General features: G+C 42.3%; 1 protein-coding gene across 3 annotated transcripts; it reads left to right on the top strand.

Annotated features, from left to right (window-relative positions):
* Window positions 1–1,148: 1,148 nt before the first annotated feature.
* On the top strand, window positions 1,149–14,944 carry LOC137889211 (Krueppel-like factor 15). Of its 3 annotated transcripts, none has more exons than XM_068732943.1 (3): window positions 1,149–1,457; window positions 3,169–4,711; window positions 11,880–14,944. In XM_068732943.1, the coding sequence occupies exons 2-3, from the start codon at window positions 3,246–3,248 to the stop codon at window positions 12,046–12,048; spliced, it is 1,635 nt and encodes a 544-aa protein (XP_068589044.1). In that variant the 5' UTR covers window positions 1,149–1,457; window positions 3,169–3,245; the 3' UTR covers window positions 12,049–14,944. The 3 variants fall into 3 exon arrangements, with proteins under 3 accessions (XP_068589044.1, XP_068589046.1, XP_068589045.1); XM_068732945.1 differs by lacking the exon at window positions 1,149–1,457 and adding an exon at window positions 1,469–2,021; XM_068732944.1 differs by lacking the exon at window positions 1,149–1,457 and adding an exon at window positions 2,627–2,855.
* The last annotated feature ends 1,876 nt before the right edge of the window (window positions 14,945–16,820 follow it).

Raw genomic sequence — 16,820 nt, 5'->3', positions numbered from 1 at the left:
GTTGTCTTTTTGATTCCTCACAGTTCATTTTGTTTTTACGCCTTCTGGCATCTTCGGAGAATAATGCGCAAACAGAGTATAAACGCTTCTGTTCGTACTCGGGAGTATAGAGCGCAAGTATAAACAAAGCTTTAGCAGATTGTTGTTGCTTTCACCAAACTTCATCAAAACTCCATACATGTAGCGAGCCGTGCCCTTGATGTGCCGTCCCTGACACGTTCAAACCTGACGCCAAAGAATAGAGGTCATAGTTTGATGCTAAACTGCGGTATTTATTGCATCGGGGTGAGAATGTGTTGCAATGGCAGCACTTACAGCAGCAGCAGCAGCAACATCAGTAGCAGTATTAGAATCCTATGCAAAACAAACCCCCTCAGTGTGACATATAGTGTATCCTTTTACACAGCGGCGTAACAGACACTGACTCTGTACCGTGCTCAAGCGCACACTGAAACACTCTTATGGTGTTTACAAGCAGGCTGAGAGTGGATCATTTATCCGAACGCGGTGAACGGTAATCTAACCCTACGCAGGCAAATCTAATTAGGTCGGAGCCGGTGAAACTACTTCGGTCCGGGCGGACGTGTTTATAAGACGCCCGCTCAACTGGAGTGAAGGCAAAACTTCTATTGCTGACGTTATTAGGCATCATGTAAACACACTGGATGTGTCCCTCAGTCACTGCCAGAGCACAGTGTGCTTTCTAAGCAAATACAAATCTGATTTGGTTTTTTTCTGTCGCGACTTTTAAAACAGACTTATTAAGGTCATATTAAATGGAAATGAGTTATTCCTAAAGACAATTTTACATTATATCAATAATTAATTAATGAACGATAGGAATTTAGAAAAACAATGTAAGTCCTTTTGTAAATACACAGAAATAACGCAATGTAAAAAAACAACTCTGCTTGATCTATTCAAGTCATGTAGTTATAATAAGGGTATGATGAAAGTGATTTTATGATCTGCTCTCACTAGTGCGCGCACACACACTTACACAAAAGCACACACACGCCAGACCTGAGGCCCAGCCTCCCTCTTCCGCGAGAGCCAATTGCAGCGCCCCGAGCAGGCGAGCCTTCATGAGCCCCCCCCCCCTCCTAATTTGACTGGTATAACTTCCTCAGATCCGATCATGTGACGGCTAAGCGAACAACCAGCCTCTCTGGAGAGAGAGGAGAGAGAGAGAGAGAGGTTTAAAGTGCAGTGTATGTGTGTGTGTGTGTGTGTGTGTGTGTGTGTGTGTGAGAGAGAGAGAGAGAGAGAGAGAGAGAGAGAGAGAGAGAGAGAGAGAGAGAGAGAATGTGGAGGCGTAGAGCAATGCAAGGACCGTGTCGCAGAGTTACATTGCCATTACGCGCTATTACGCACTGACAGCTGCTTTCAAGAGAGGGGAGCGCACATCGCAGGAGGAGCGGATTATTTTGCGGGATTTTCCCCTCACACACATACGAGTGAGTCTAAGCAGGGAAGGCTGGTATTTTGTCTGTTTGTGCCTGCGCGTGCTTGTCCGTCTCTCTGTTGTGGAGCACAGCGGGGACGCGTGGCTCCGCAGAGCTGTGATTAGAGAGGTGTTTGGTGTCTTGTACATATGCGCGCTCCGAAGCGACGCCTGATGTTTCATGCACCATGCTTGCTGCTGCACTCACACTATCTATAATCATGTAAATCTAATATTGGGGCTTTTTTCTCGGTGATGTGACTAGTCACGGTGTTAAACACGTCATAGATCCCGTATTGATTACGCATGCATGCCTGGTGAAGACCAGGAGCGCGTGCTGTCAAAGCCTCTCCGATGTTACCGCAGTAAGGAAAGTGACTTGGAGCCGAGCCAAGGTGTTCCCAAACTTTTTTTTCCCACGAGGGCTTAGCCAAGACCCCCCCCCCCCCCATACCATAAGCGTATATGAGTGGAATGTTGACATTAGATTCACTAATTGCATAATTCACCGAAGGTGGTGGTATGGTGGAGGAGGACCGCACAAGAACTTTGATGCAATTCTAGCGCCTAACTCAAGGTAAATTAAGTAATAATAATAATCAAATGAATTTGTTTATTTTGTGAGGAATTTCTTTGTGAGGACCTTATGGAGGTCTCCAGGCTCCACATGGGGAAACGGCAGCTTTTCAGCTTTACAGAAGAGGGCGCACAGTCATTTTTTTATATTTGTCGGTTCATGCAATACACATGTGGCAATTTAGGTTGATTTTTTCGTCATGTTTAATCATCATAAGATGCTCATGGCAGCTAAGGCCATTTGATAATGTCTGGCGTTTTTTTTTAATCCATGTTAAATGTAGATGCATTGTGTGCGGGCTGTTTGCTAGGGTAAAAATAGACACTAAATCCTTCACTCATCATCCCATTGAAATCTGTTGATCTCAGACTGAATAGCTGTGATGAAATATAACGCTTATGACCACTGTTGTAACCACACCCATGGAAGTCTGCAGGAGGCTTTCAGATTGAACTTTACAGTTTTATTCTAATTTCTGAGAGCACATCGCTGTGTATTTCTCCAAAGATTACTAGCATTGCAATTGTTTTTTGTTGTCGTTGGGTTGTTTGTTTTTTTTTTGGGGGGGGGGGGGGCTAAGAGCCACAGGGAAAGGGATAGAAACACACTATTAAATGACAGTAAAACCATGCGGCTTTAATTTGGAAGCAGTGAGAAATGGGAACCCCTGATCCCACATGGTCAGCTTGAAGTCTGAACCAGCAGTTGCAGCGTCTACACATACACACACACACGCACGCACACACACACAGTCTTCAAATTACACTTCCGTCAGATGTGGTTGGCTCTCCTTTTGAAGTGCCATCAGCTGCAGACCTCTTGAACCAGCAGCAGGTATAGTGTTTAGAGAGCAAAACATAATGACACATGTTCCGTCTTCCTGCAGGTTTACTTATTGCGATACAGTATAATCTTGAGGGGACTGTCTTGTAGAACTTTAACCTCGCTTCTCAGACTAACCTGACTTCACTGTTGCTGGATTTCCATACTGTTTTTGTTGGGAAAGATGATCACCCCAGTGCACAAACCTGCTAACGGGGAAGTTAGATATAATTAAAATGTACACAATGTAGTTTTGGTACGCAGTCAAATTCAAAGACACATTTCTGTCATAGCCATGATGATCAACTCATTTCTTTTTTTGCAGAAAGAAGACAGAAGTTTTTTGTCGACGCTAAGCCGATCTCCAGCAGAACAGATTGATCTTCAGAGCAGAGCAAAGGAATGGTGGATCACCTGCCGCTTGGTGAGGAGACCTTCGTGTATTACACCGGCTCCCCGGGGTCGGACTACAACTGCCTCTGTCACCACGCTGGTGGTGCACTGCCGGGCATCATGGTGACCGACGCGTGCATCTACGACCACCATCGCCCCTACCAAGGGGAGACGCTCTCCTCCTCCCCTCGCCCCTCTGAGGATGACCTCAGCGACTCCTCCAGCCCTCGGTCCTCCCTCTGTTCTAGCCCTGAGGCCTCGTCGCCAACGTTACGGCACGTCCTTGGTGCCAACTACGAATGCAGGGGCAGCAGGAGCAGCGGGAGCTGTAGCTCCTCGGGAGGAGAGAGTCAAGACAGCCTGCTGGACCTCCTCCTCTCGCAGGCCTCCCTCCCTCGCAGCAGCTCTCACTCTTCTTCTCTATCTTCCTCCCTATCCATATCCCCCCCCTCCTCTTCTTCATCCTCATCTACCCCTCTTTTACCCATGGGCCTGGCCTGGGAATCCAAGAGGGAGCAGCGGCTGACTCTCCTCCAGCAGCACGCCAAAGACGACTGCTACGAGTTCCCCGTGTTCTTGGACGGGATGCAGGATCCAGCGGCGCTCCTCTTTCAGCCCACTCTGGAGGAGATTGAGGAGTTCCTGGAAGAGAACATGGCAGTGGCATTGGAGAAAGAAGAGGAGGGAAGCGATGAGGCAGTGTCGCCAATGCCAGAGGATGCTGAGGCGAAAGATTCAAGGACTATAGCAGGAGAACTCGTATCAGTGTCACGGAATTCGGATCAGACTGTGCCTGTAGCACATTCGCCGCTCTCCTCCTACACAGAGACCAAACACACACCATGTGCATCGGACATGGACAGCTCGCCATCGGCAGTAGATTTTAGTTCTCCTCGTGGCGTTGACGAGATCAAACATGAGGATTGTGGTTCACCACCGGTCTCATCAGAAGGTTCCAGCGTGCCTGTCATCCTACAAATCCAGCCTATCCAGATCAAACAAGAGCCCAACCCCAGTACCATCTCAGATACTGTCACACAGCAAACCCAACTCCCAAAAACCCAAACCCAGCCAGCCCAGGCCCCGTCGGACATCAAAATTGCCCAACTCCTGGTCAACATCCAGGGGCAGACCTTTGCCTTGGTGCCTCAGCTGCTTTCGGCGACAAACATTACCAGCTCAAGCAAAAACGGGATCACTGTGTTGCCCAAATTTGTCCGGATCGCACCGGTGCCCATCGCCGCCAAACCCACTGGGCTCGGGGAAGGGGGGTTAGGTGGGGGCTCAACTGCGGGGGTCCTCGTCGGAGGTCAGAGGTACCAGAAGAGCACAGTAGCGGACCTCATTAAAATGCACAAGTGCTCTTTTCCAGGCTGTAATAAGATGTACACCAAGAGCAGCCACCTTAAAGCCCACCTGAGGAGGCACACGGGGGAGAAGCCCTTCGCCTGTACGTGGCCCGGCTGTGGATGGAGGTGAGCAGAACCAAGTGTCCTTTTTTTTTATCAAATCAAATGATGCCGATGAGATTGCAACCTTGCACTGATCAAAGTCTGGTGAATGGAGATGAATGGATAGATTGGTCGGTGGATAGAATATACAGTACATAGAAGGTGCAGCTAAATGAGTGATGTAATTGTCGGGTGAAGTGTTCTATCTATACTACAGAGATTACAGCAACCAGGGCTATCAACTTCCGCTGCGGACACATATACAGATAGCTGTTGATAATCTAATACATCACTCTTCCGATGTGAGTAGACTTTGAAGAGATGCACACAAGGAAATTAGTTTTCCATGACAAGAACAGTGATGAAGGAAAGGACAGATCTTAATCCACCATTAATGCAGTTGGATGGAAAAGTGTTATTGTTTTCGTTAAACTCCTCTCCGAGACACGTTGGAAGGTTTTCATACATTTTCATCAAACAGGAAATGGGCAGGTCTTTCATGTCGCCACTTTTAGTTTCATGGGGACATGAAAGTGTTCAGGGACACTTCGGGAGAAGACATCGTTTTTCATGCACTGGTCAATTTTGAGAGTTTGGGCTATTTTGCTTCCACATTTTCTTTCAGACTAGAGGAAAGAAAACATTCAAAACACACATCTAGGAGTTTATTTTACTACTTTGTCTGCTTGCGTCTGTAGAGTTCTCCTAAATTCAGTAAGTTACCATCAGATAATGTCTCATTTGCATCTTCAAACAAAACATTTCATACTTTTAATAATAGTAAACAAGTAAGTAATGAAGTGGGGAAGTTTTTTTATCTGTAGTGTCTTCAAAATGTATGGAATTTTAAAGGCCATTTTTTTCTCAGACTCTGAGCCAGAAATCTCCCCTTCAGCAGCACTTACATACACCAAACTTTCCAGTTTCATTCCTATCTATATTCTTAATTTTACAAAGGGATTTAGTCATACATCATTCAGAGCCTGATTTATACAACATTCTATTCTTGTGCGCATGGTGCCTTTTCCCTGATTTATGGAGTGATACAAAGAGATATCAGATATTCAGATATATGTTCTGGAAATGTATGTAAATTAGCACATATTTAACAAGATAATGACTCATATGCATATTTATAATTTCAGAAAACGTGACACAAAATATAATTGACTTACTGGAAGCAATCAATTGGGGTGGTATATTAGGTCAAAACATTTACACTATTCATCTGTAGTGTCTCCCCTTCGATGAAGGCTTAGTTTATGGATGGGAGGGGGTGGTGACAGGGTCCATCTTAAGGAAAACTACATTTAATCTGTTTGATTCTACATGCTGGCTGTGTGTCTCCACTATCTGTGTTTTTGTACCATGGTTCAAGTTTTAGATTAGATAGAATGCCTTTTGAAGTTTTCTGCATGCAGACTTTGCCCCCTGCTAGTTATTCCACTTGTTTGCTTACTGTCTGCGCCCACTTCACACACACACACACACACACACACACACACACACACACACGTACATTCACGCAGCAGAGGATCAAGTTCATAGTTTTCTACTTCATACGTGTACTTTTCTGTCCGGCAATCATTGCTTTTCATCTAGAATCCTGATCTGAACTCGTCCATCCAAAGTACAAATTCGACTTTTGGATTTGATATCTATACATGGAGCTATTGCCCGAGAGTGCATGTGTTTGGATGGAGGCAGGGTTGTGTTAGGCCAAGCAACGTGATTAAGTTTGAATTGAGCCTAAGGGTGAGGTTAGAATTTGTATTAGCTTTAGGTAAGGACAATAACGCAAATGTGCCTGTGAGAGACCTGAGACAGATAAGTTAGTCCAACTGTGAGGATGCTGCTCTGAAAACCTGCAGCCACTTAAAACCCTCCGGATGTGACACTTCTTTTCACAATGTGCGTTATGTCTGGGTTTACATCCAAGTGTTTGTAAACATATTATGTTATGTTATTCTAGACCAAAGAAATAAATCATTAGACCCTTTAAGCATTCTTTAAAGATGGCTTATGACAAACGTGTGTTTTGTTTACATAAAGACATAATGTATTAAATGCATTTTGTAGCATATGCTTTTTTCCCCTGTAATGCAATTAAGATGATGTTTGTTGTGGTGCATTTAAAGGGAACAAATTTACATTTTGGGAAACACGTTTAGCCATCTTATGCTAAGCTAAACTAATTGGCTCAAGGTCCATAGCAACAGAGTATCCATCGTCTCTCCAATAAAACAACAAACTATTTATTTTTTGGGCTAACACCCAGTCACCCAGAAAAAATGTTGGTATCGTACGTTTCTGCACACCATGGAAACCTTGAATGTGGACGTTTTTATGTGTGTGACATTAAAGGTTGTTTAAAAAAGTTGTTAAAGGTTCCGGGTATAATAACAACTATGAGAAGCAAGAAAGTCCACAAAAAGGCAGGCAGAAGGGATGTCGCTCAAACGCAGGACAGGACAGAACAAGATTAGGGTTGTTTGTAGTCGCTTGTTGGTTTAGCTTGTTACTTAACATAAGAAAGTCCCCTACGGGCGGTTGTTATTTATTTGCAGTAGTTGTTTTGCTGTAACCTAACCAATTGTTTCCGAATGTTGGCATTGACATTGTGCGTTTCTGTAAGCCTGCTACGAAATGTATTTTTGAAACGTTTCCATGGTTTGCAGGAACATACTGTGTCGACATTTGTTCTGGCAACTGGGTTGCATTTCCGTCCTCCCCAAGCTACACTTCTGCAGTCTCCACATGACAGCAGTAATATACTGTACTATACAGTTGCCCTTTTCTTGCTCCTCTCTCCAGGAAATGGAGGTGAGCTTGGGAGTAAGGCACCTCTTACCCTCTGTAAGTGTAGAATAGATCCATGTGTTTGCCCCTCTGGGGTAGAAAGGAGTGGTATTTCATTGGCTCCATATAACTCAGTGGAAGTTATGTTTCTTCCTTCTTTCTTTCCAAAGCTTTAAGGTCTCCCCCTCTTTCTCTCTGGCTGTAGTTAGTTTATGGTTATGTAAAGATCTGGATGCACGGACAAAGTCACATGTCAACACTTAAAAGGAACACATGCCGGCAACAGTATTTTCAGCTCAGACCCGCGTGAGTTTTTTGAGTCGTTCTGGGCTGGAACCAAAACAGTTTGCTGTAATAACACGGCAGCTGTCATCGGGGCTCTGGCGTGTTGTCCTTGTCAGCCGATGCATCCGTCGTTACAACAAGACAATGTTGTTGGGTGGTGACGGAGCTGTCACTTTTTGATTTAGCGCCACACTTGGGCACTTTGAGCTCAGCTGACTATCAGTTAGTTATCGACGTTATCGACGTTATCGACGTTATCGACGCTCCTAGGTCCCTCCAAGCATCCAGTGTCTTCAGGAATTCAGGAATTCAGCTCCTCTGGTTTATTAAAGAAATCCATCTTTGGGAAACCAATGAGAAGATGTTTTATGGCTACTTGTACGTAGCTTTGCTCTGTCATTGATTAGTGCTGTCACACATTAATGCGATTCAACTTACACACAGTTGAAATTGAGCCGCACATAAACACGGTGACGGGAGACGTAAATGTCTTCGAGCTGACGGGACACACAAGAACAATAAAAGACGACAGATAAAACTCCGGTACAGTACGTACGCTTGCCAACATCTCTTGTTACTGTAATTTGCCAGGTGTGCTAACCAACCTGACAGCCCCACCCTTACGCGACTGTTTTCACGATGCTCTGTTTGGCTGCAGAGCCGAGAGCTCAGTTTAGGAACAAGCCAGAACAGAGCCTGTGCATGTGTTTCCCACGGCGCCCACGCTAAAATGTATACTATGTGTTGCGCTGCAGCCCCGCCAAGACGCCCCAAGGACTCAAGGTGCAAGTGAAAAACTATGAGAACTGGCACATGATCAATTCCATCCCCCACCCCCAAAAAAAATTGTGGATTTGAAGACCAATCAGTGTATTTGCACAAGTCCTAAACGCATGTTGTGTTGAAAGATCTTCCCCAGTGCAGTATGTTGTAGTTGGGCTCAAGCCCAGTTTGAAGTCAGTAGAATAGCTGCATGGTTTCTATCATGCCCTGGCTTGAAGCTAATACAGTACAGCTTTAGGGTGTAATGTGTGCATGCGCGACACACGCAGATTACCATAACGAACAAATATAGAGTGCAGAGCATAAAGAGACTGATGTGGTTTCAGATTTTTACTTTAACAACGACATGCCTCTTGGTGTAGATTAAGTAACCCTGCTAATCCGTAGCATCTGTAGAGACACGCATCTGACAGACATGTCAACACAAAGTCATTTTGCCCGAAGGGCACTTGTTGTAGAAAGTATTTGTTCACGCCAAGGCTGCATACATACAAAGGAGAAATTTCAGTCAGTTGTAAGATGACAACAAATACTACACGCTGGCCCTTTAAAACGTCATTCAGCTTGTTGTTTTTACCCCGCAACCTGATTGGTTCGGTTCACTCCCATCTCTCCCACCAATGTTTCCAGCAGCAGCAGGCCGCAGATTTTTGCCACCTGCCCAGCACCAAAGAGGCAAAGTTAGCAGCTAACTGGTGAACAAAGTAGAACATTTAGCTGCTAAAAACATACAGATAATAAAGGTTTTGGTGGGGACCAAAACCCCACCAAACTGGTTCAGGAACAAATTCCTGAACTGGATACGTACAAAGTCAGCGATTTTGATTATAAAAATGCTTGAAATGATTGGAATCATACAGAAATTACATTTATAACACAGAACAGTAGAGAAATATAATTTATTATTTTATTATTATTTTTTTACTTTTCATGATGACAGGTGAGGCTCTGCCTCCCCTGACCGCACATCCCTGCTACAAACAGATTAAAATGAGCAATATATCCCTCCAGCTTGACTGTATAGAAAACATGCGTATTTGTAATAGATCTAGACTGTCACTCAGAACAGACTGCATTGCTGCTGTCAGGAGAAAAAACATTGCTTTGCATTAGTGCTTGTATATAGGCATCAATGGCTATACCTTTGCCACTTTACACAGTGTTAATATATCAGTGTTGTGTTTTCTGCCTTCATAAGTGTGTTTCCAGAAAAGTCAGAGTAGTGTGGCGTCCTTGAAGCAGCTACAGGACGTATTTTAAAAAACAAGAAAATCCTTCATTCTTTTAGAAGTGAACAGCATTGATGTCAATACACGTAACATATCTACGTTGCATGCATTTAAGTTAATGGTGACATGTTGGCAATGCTGGTGATGTGGCTTTAGGGAGGGCTATGGCGGTCAGAATATCTTTCCAGCTGTTGGATGGACTTTTGTACTGACATTCATGGTCCTAAAGACTTTCTGATGCCCTGACCTTTCTTGTAGCTCCGCCATGTGGTTCCAATTTGTGGCTTTCAGTGACGTGTCTCAAAAACAATTTTGATGGATTGCCAAGAAATTTGGTACAACATTAACATCCCATCAGGATAAATTGGAATAAGTTTGGCGACATCTTCACTTATCCTCTAGCTCCATAATCAGGTTGTAATTTGTCCAATGTTTTGGTTTATGAGCAGATACAGCCTCAGCTGTGTTTTCGGGCTAATTAGCAACGGTTGCAAACTAACACACAAAACAATGATGGTGAACACAATAAATAGAGCTGCGTCGCTTCAGAATGGTAGCATTGTCATCAGGGACGTACAGAGTCAGAACTTTAGCCAGAGACTTTGAGATGGTCAGGCCTTTCATGGGGCGAGTTTAAACTATTTTGGCAATGAATGATAACCGTATTATTATTGAAAGTATTAGACAGGCCCAGTCTGACAGGCACCCCGTCCGCTCTGTGCTGTCTGTCTTGCATGCCACGGCAGAGGACCATGCAGTAGCTACTGTAATCAGAATGTAAAAAAATACAAACTCTATGACCACCTGCTGATCCGACCTGGAATGGATCACTCGTTCCGGAGTCTTCCTGAACTTCCCGATGGCCAGTCCACTCTTGATTGTCATTGTGAGCATGTCGGCATGCTGACATTAGCATTTAACTCATCTAATGCAAGGACAGTCTCACAATTTTGTCCGTAGACTCTTATGCTGCATCAACATGGAACCAGACGGTAGATGGCAGACGGACAACACCTTTTGGGCAACATGGGAAAAACAGTCCAACGGGATGGCAGGACAAAACGTTACAATCGTGCTTAATATTTTTTCCTTCACGATAGCAATATATATCATTGTGTGTCTTTTTTGTCTGTTATTTCACGTAATTAGTCTCGTAATGCATTAAAATGCAGCATTCTCTTTAAAAATTCAATCGCAAATGCTGGTACTCTCTTTACCCTAATTTTACAGTCTTGCTGTCATTCACCAAAATGATTCACTGACTGATTCTATGTGAACGCATTATTAGTCTGGTCACAATGTTGACTAGTTATATACTACTCAGTTATAAGAACATATCCTGAACATGTAATAGGCTACAGGCCAAATAAAAATTATTCAATACCAAACAATGAACCAAAGGAATTTTAAAGACTGTTTGTTTTTTGAGGTTCCTTGCTTTTCAGATTCTACACTTGGGCTTTATAAGCTCTGTCAGTTATCTTTTTTTTTATTGGGCCATTAAAATTATGAATAGGCAGGTTGTGGAATCCACTTCTAGAGTGGAAATGCTTTGAAATAACTGTGAGCGACATCTTTATATCTCTATGAGTTATCGCCTTCAAGACTTCAGCCGCCGCTGCTACTGGAAATGTGCCGGGAAATGAATCTGTTACAGATTAATCTGATTTTAAAAGCTTTACTTATACATACAGACACACACACACTCACACACAAGGCCCACAGGCACTATGCTATCAACCACTTAACCCTTCACTGTCATGATATCCAAAGCTGGCCTGAGCCCATAGAGACTGGAGCAGAGCAGGCCAGGAATAGATTCCTGAGTTAAATATGGGATGGCTCTTTAACTTGCTTGACATGGATTTGACTTTATTTGGCTGTTTGAAGCATGACTATAGGAAGTGCAGTATAATTTAAGCATAGAATTTGCAGTATTTCAAATGAAAGCGCAACAGTCTAGCTCCTCTGTGAAATTCCGTGAGGTTTGATCGGCTGCGATTAGGGAATAAAACACAAAAATTTGAATTATTGATTAAAAAAAAAAATTGTTTAATAAATCTGATAAATCACATCCTGGGTTTTCCTTCTGGCAGGTTCTCCCGGTCCGACGAGCTCTCCCGACACCGGCGCTCCCACTCGGGAGTGAAACCATACCAGTGCATCGTCTGCGAAAAGAAGTTCGCCCGCAGCGATCACCTGTCGAAACACCTCAAAGTCCACCGCTTTCCACGAAGCAGCAGGACAGGGCGCTCTGCAAACTGACTCTTCTGACCCCACTCTGACAGACTGACGCAGAGTGGGGATGGGGGGAGGGGTATGTGTGTGTGGATTTGTGTGTGATGAAAGACTGCGGAGGGGGGGGTTGAAAGTCCAAACACCTTTTTAAAGGGGTCTGTGTAGGACTCTTGAGCTGGTGTGTGTTTATGTTCAAACGTGTACGCGTGACGTACATCCATGGTACTGTTATAATTTATTGGGTGGCGAGGAAAAGACTGTAAAAAAAACAAAACTAAAGTGAAACAGAAAACTGTTACTTGACACAACACCCTCACAGGTGGAATAAGCTTCTTGTATATAACTTTTTTTTGTCTCACTCAAATCTTTTAGCTGATCTAATTTGACGAAATATTTGCTACTCAGAGTATTTTTACACTTTGAGATCCGTGTTATTGTTATTGCTGGAGTCAAAAGCCTTATACGAATAAAAAAAAAAATGCATCGCTAAGGGGTCTGCTACTATTTAAAACCCCAAGTTTTTTTGTTTTTTTTTTATCTTCCTGGAGCCAAATGTTGTTTAGCAAAAACGCATCGCTTGATGGCTTGAAATTGAATTTGTTGCCCAGCAACAAGAGTTAACTGGACATAGGGAACTGTTGGGGTCTTGGTTTAATTCTTCCCCGATTGACGGCAGAGTGATTGATGCATCAACATTCCTGTAGCTTTGAATACGTGTCTTTGTTGCCTTTGAGTCTCATTACAGGAAAAAAACAAAACACTGAAGTAACCTCAAACACAAGAAGAATGCTCATGTTCATGTTGAATTACAGCTCAGCAAACATCATGTCATTATGTATTTTGCACTGGCACACGAGAAAAGTTTGTACTTCTGGCAAGTCCTTTTTTTGTGTCTCATCTGGTCCAGAGAGTGTTTCTTCAGAACAATGGTATCTTTTTTGGGGATCAAAACTAAATTGGGGTGCAGCCACATCCAATGATTATCTGCGAATTATTTCAATCCAATGATAAAAACAAGTTTGTTCTTCTCTCTTCAACTCGTGATAAATAACATTTGTTTTCTGGTTTTGTGATGCCATAATCATTATCTTACTTACTTCATGTCACTGCTATCACAAGTGGCTCAAGCAAAGGCTGATGGTCTTGAACGTATCAAATCTCTTGCCTCCTCTTCTGCCAAATCAATTTTGTTTTCTCCCTCTTCTGTTTAATGTGAATACAGAATCATTTTTTTGTATCAAATGAAATGAAATCATTTACATATCAAATCTAAGTGGATTCTTTTTTGCACTTGCTGATGCTGGAAATATGTGCCGTTACAACATCAAATAACAAATTCACCCCAGATCAGCTTTATGTTTAATGCCTATGTAACTGTAGCTGAACAGCAGCCCCCATTGCCACAAATGACAATTACAGGATATTTACAGTACAAGTGAAGAAGAAACAAAATATTAGCAAGCATTCGGCACCCTAAGCTAATGGTCATACCAGACCAAGTAGAGCCTCGATTATACTCTCGATGCAATCTGCTTGGAGGAGGCGTTCCACGCATGCACGGTGGATTGCTACGCTAACGCTTGTAGCTTTTTGGAGGTGCGGACGTCCAGGCTGCTGTGTACACGCTCTGATGACGACATTTGCACCACGCTGACCCAACAGACCGCCGTACGTAGAAAGTATAACTTTGGCTTGAGGCCTTATCAGCAAAACGCCTAACTTTATTGAATTTAGAAAGGGAGTGCTTTATGGCCTATAAATTCAACTTTTCTTTTGTAAAAAAATCAATGTGCTTGGTTTGTTTCAAAAGTTCCATAGACTCGCTTTAATATCAGTGTTTTGTACTTTTGTAAGAGGCAAGTAAAATATGGCTCTCCCATTGAAGCCTCTTCTCTTTTTAAATTCAATTTCAAAGTCAATTAGTCAACAAATTCAATTAATAAAATAACATGTTATTACTTGTTACAGCATATTCGCCAAAGGTATATAGAAAATTGGAGATCATATAAAAAAACAATTTCATCCATCCCTGGTCTTGAACAAAATGGATCTCTTTCCATGAAATGAGATGCCTTGGTCTCGTACTGTATGGGAATAGTGACTGTTTTTCTTTTTTTTGTCATATTACATTTCCCCGTATACGTTGCTTTAGCGTGTTATTGTGCATCTCAGTTGAATTAAACCAAATGTGTTGCGGGAGGGACGCAAAATGCCTGCTGCACAGAGCTCAGACTTGTTTTTCATGTACTATGAAGTTGAGAATCAGCTGATGATAATCCGTGCCGATATTTTTTTTAAGAGAGGAATGTTGAAGTTTTGAACTGGAATCCAGTTGTTTTTGGAAGCGTTTGATTCGCTGAAACTTACATCGATTGACGAACCCCTTGAGTGATTGGTACGTGGCGGATGAACGAGACGCTGTATGGAAGAAGTGTAACATCGATGTCAAGCATTCCTTCCGTACAATCAGGAGAAACACTTTTCTGAATGGGTGTCACGTGTGAGCCCGTGAATGTATGTAAATACTGTATATGCATCTGAAAAGGAGATCTGGTGATTTCTGTGATTGTGAAAGATTCTTTTAAAGAATATGTAAAGAAAGCGTACATAACGTGATAATTCAAATATATAGTGAAAAATGTGGTAACATGCTTTTTCTTGTCAGGTTTTTACACATGACACATGATTATGAAATGCTCATGAAACTTTACATAACACATCCATGGCTCAGAATTGATCCAATATGCAAATCTCTAACTTGGTCAGGTGCAAATTGCAATACAGCATAATGTATTATGAAACACGTGATGAGTAAGGTGTGTGTGCTCTGTAAATACATTACAAGCGAAGAGTTGCTTAAAATGTTATATTTTTGCTTTTGTTCCTACGTAAAACACATTTACAATAAAAATCCCAAAACTAAGTACATGTTTTCTGTTGTTGTCTTGGAACTATTCACAGTCATGATCAGCATTTATCACTCAAGCGCCCCAGACCACCAAAATAAGTTCTTTAACACAAACATAACTTAAGCTGAACAGCAGCCACCGTTGCCACAAGTGATAATTCTGGGATAAAATTAGCCATCATAAGATGTTCACACCAGACCAAGTAAGGCGAAGTGTGTTGAGTTGAACAAAGGAGGGTCTCGTGGTTTATGTGTTCAACTTTTTATGTGGAAGATAATGAATTTAAGGTCTATTTTCAAACATTGCATAGACTGGCCAATCATAGCGTAGTATCGGGACAGCTCCATAGACTCTAATGCAATGGTTTCTGATTTTCTACATTTTCAGGCTGGTTTAGTGGGTTTGGATTTAGACATGGTTAAACCTTTTGTAAAAGTGATACTCATTGCCTGGAGAGGTAGGAAGAAGATAAAAAAATTTTAAAACTTTTCTACCTACAAACCTGTGGAGCTAACATCAGCAGAGTAGCTATGCTACACTAGCTACTAAAGGTATACTGAATGTATACACATGCTTCTTTTGCTTTTTTAATGATTGTAACAGTGAATAAAGTAAAGGATGCCTACAGAGATAACCTTTTTTTGTTGAGGAGTGAAATCCTTATCATTTGACCAGAAACGACTGCTACAGTATATAAATTCACCCGAATCCATTGAAAAAAACTAATTTGAAGGCGTCGCAAAACACTTAATTGCAACTCGATGGAAACAAATCAAATTCACCAAAACCGCCTTGGTTCATCCTTTGGAATTAGGTAACACAAAATGTTTTGATTATTATGTTAATGCACCACTGATAAGATGACAATATATGAACCAGAAACATATAGGCCTTTACAAGCGTACTGAGAGTACAGCCCTGACCATTCAATAAATGATATGATGTAACACATGTGATTCTTGGTTGTCCAGTTCTAGCTCAATATGCAACTGCTGCTAATGATGTGTCGGAAATCATTGCCTGTTTAGTAAAAGTGCACTTTATTGACCCTCCTCCATTTGTGTTTACGTAATATATAGTGCTGTCACAAAATGAAAAAAAATGAAAGTTTACATGGCACATACTCTTTGCTCACAATGCCACAATGCAGTGTTTTGCATTTCTTAGATGCTTGTATTACTGTTGTGTGACTCTACACCTGCCGGTGATGACGCAAAACGACAGTTATAAGGTTCCATGAAACTTGTAAAAAGTAGAGTTTTGTTTTTTTCATGATCTTTTCTGGTATGTATTCTAAAGGTCAAAATAAAAATCCCATATATAAAAGTAAGGTTAGGTGACTCATATGAACATATTGCCCTTGTGCCTATTATCCACATATATTTCAGAGAGTGAGAGAAAAAAATAACTGTTTTCCGTAGGGTTGCATAAGGAACATAAAGCTTGGAAATGTTAGAAATGTCAAGATCTGTACCACATGGCAAATTTGCATGGAAATTATACCCCCCACCCCACCCTACCCCCTTTTTTGCACTCCCTTCATCCAGACTTGTCCTTGTTCACTCCACTTACCCCTCCTCCCTCACAACATGTTTAAATAATGGCTTTGGATGTTTTTTTGCCTCTTAGAAGGTTTGCTGAGTCATTGTGAACAAAAAGAGTAGCGGCTAAGTGTCTGTGTGCGCGGTGTCTGTTATGGATATAGATCATGTCGATTTGTGAGCCAGTGCCGTCTCAGAGGCATTCTGGGAGGCAACAGAAGGATTTCATTCAACACATCTGGATCTGAACGACACTCTGCTGATTTTTGCTCATCTCAGGTTCAGCAGCGGGGCTCCTTTTCTTCAGATGTCCGTGGGTCTAAAATTTTCTGAAAGAAGAAAAAAGGTT

The sequence above is a fragment of the Cebidichthys violaceus genome, unplaced genomic scaffold, assembly GCF_023349555.1.
Source record: "Cebidichthys violaceus isolate CVI_PGR_0920_01 unplaced genomic scaffold, fCebVio1.0.p SCAF_6, whole genome shotgun sequence".
Taxonomy (NCBI): domain Eukaryota; kingdom Metazoa; phylum Chordata; class Actinopteri; order Perciformes; family Stichaeidae; genus Cebidichthys; species Cebidichthys violaceus.
Note: the sequence above shows the minus strand (reverse complement) of the source record. Positions and strands in the feature narration are given on the sequence as shown.

Excerpts from the sequence above, each read along its gene's own strand:
- LOC137889211 (XM_068732943.1), top strand. The coding sequence starts at position 3,246 with ATGGTGGATCACCTGCCGCTTGGTGAGGAGACCTTCGTGTATTACACC. Across the intron at positions 4,712-11,879 it reads TGGCCCGGCTGTGGATGGAG|GTTCTCCCGGTCCGACGAGC; the intron begins GTGAGCAGAACC and ends TCCTTCTGGCAG.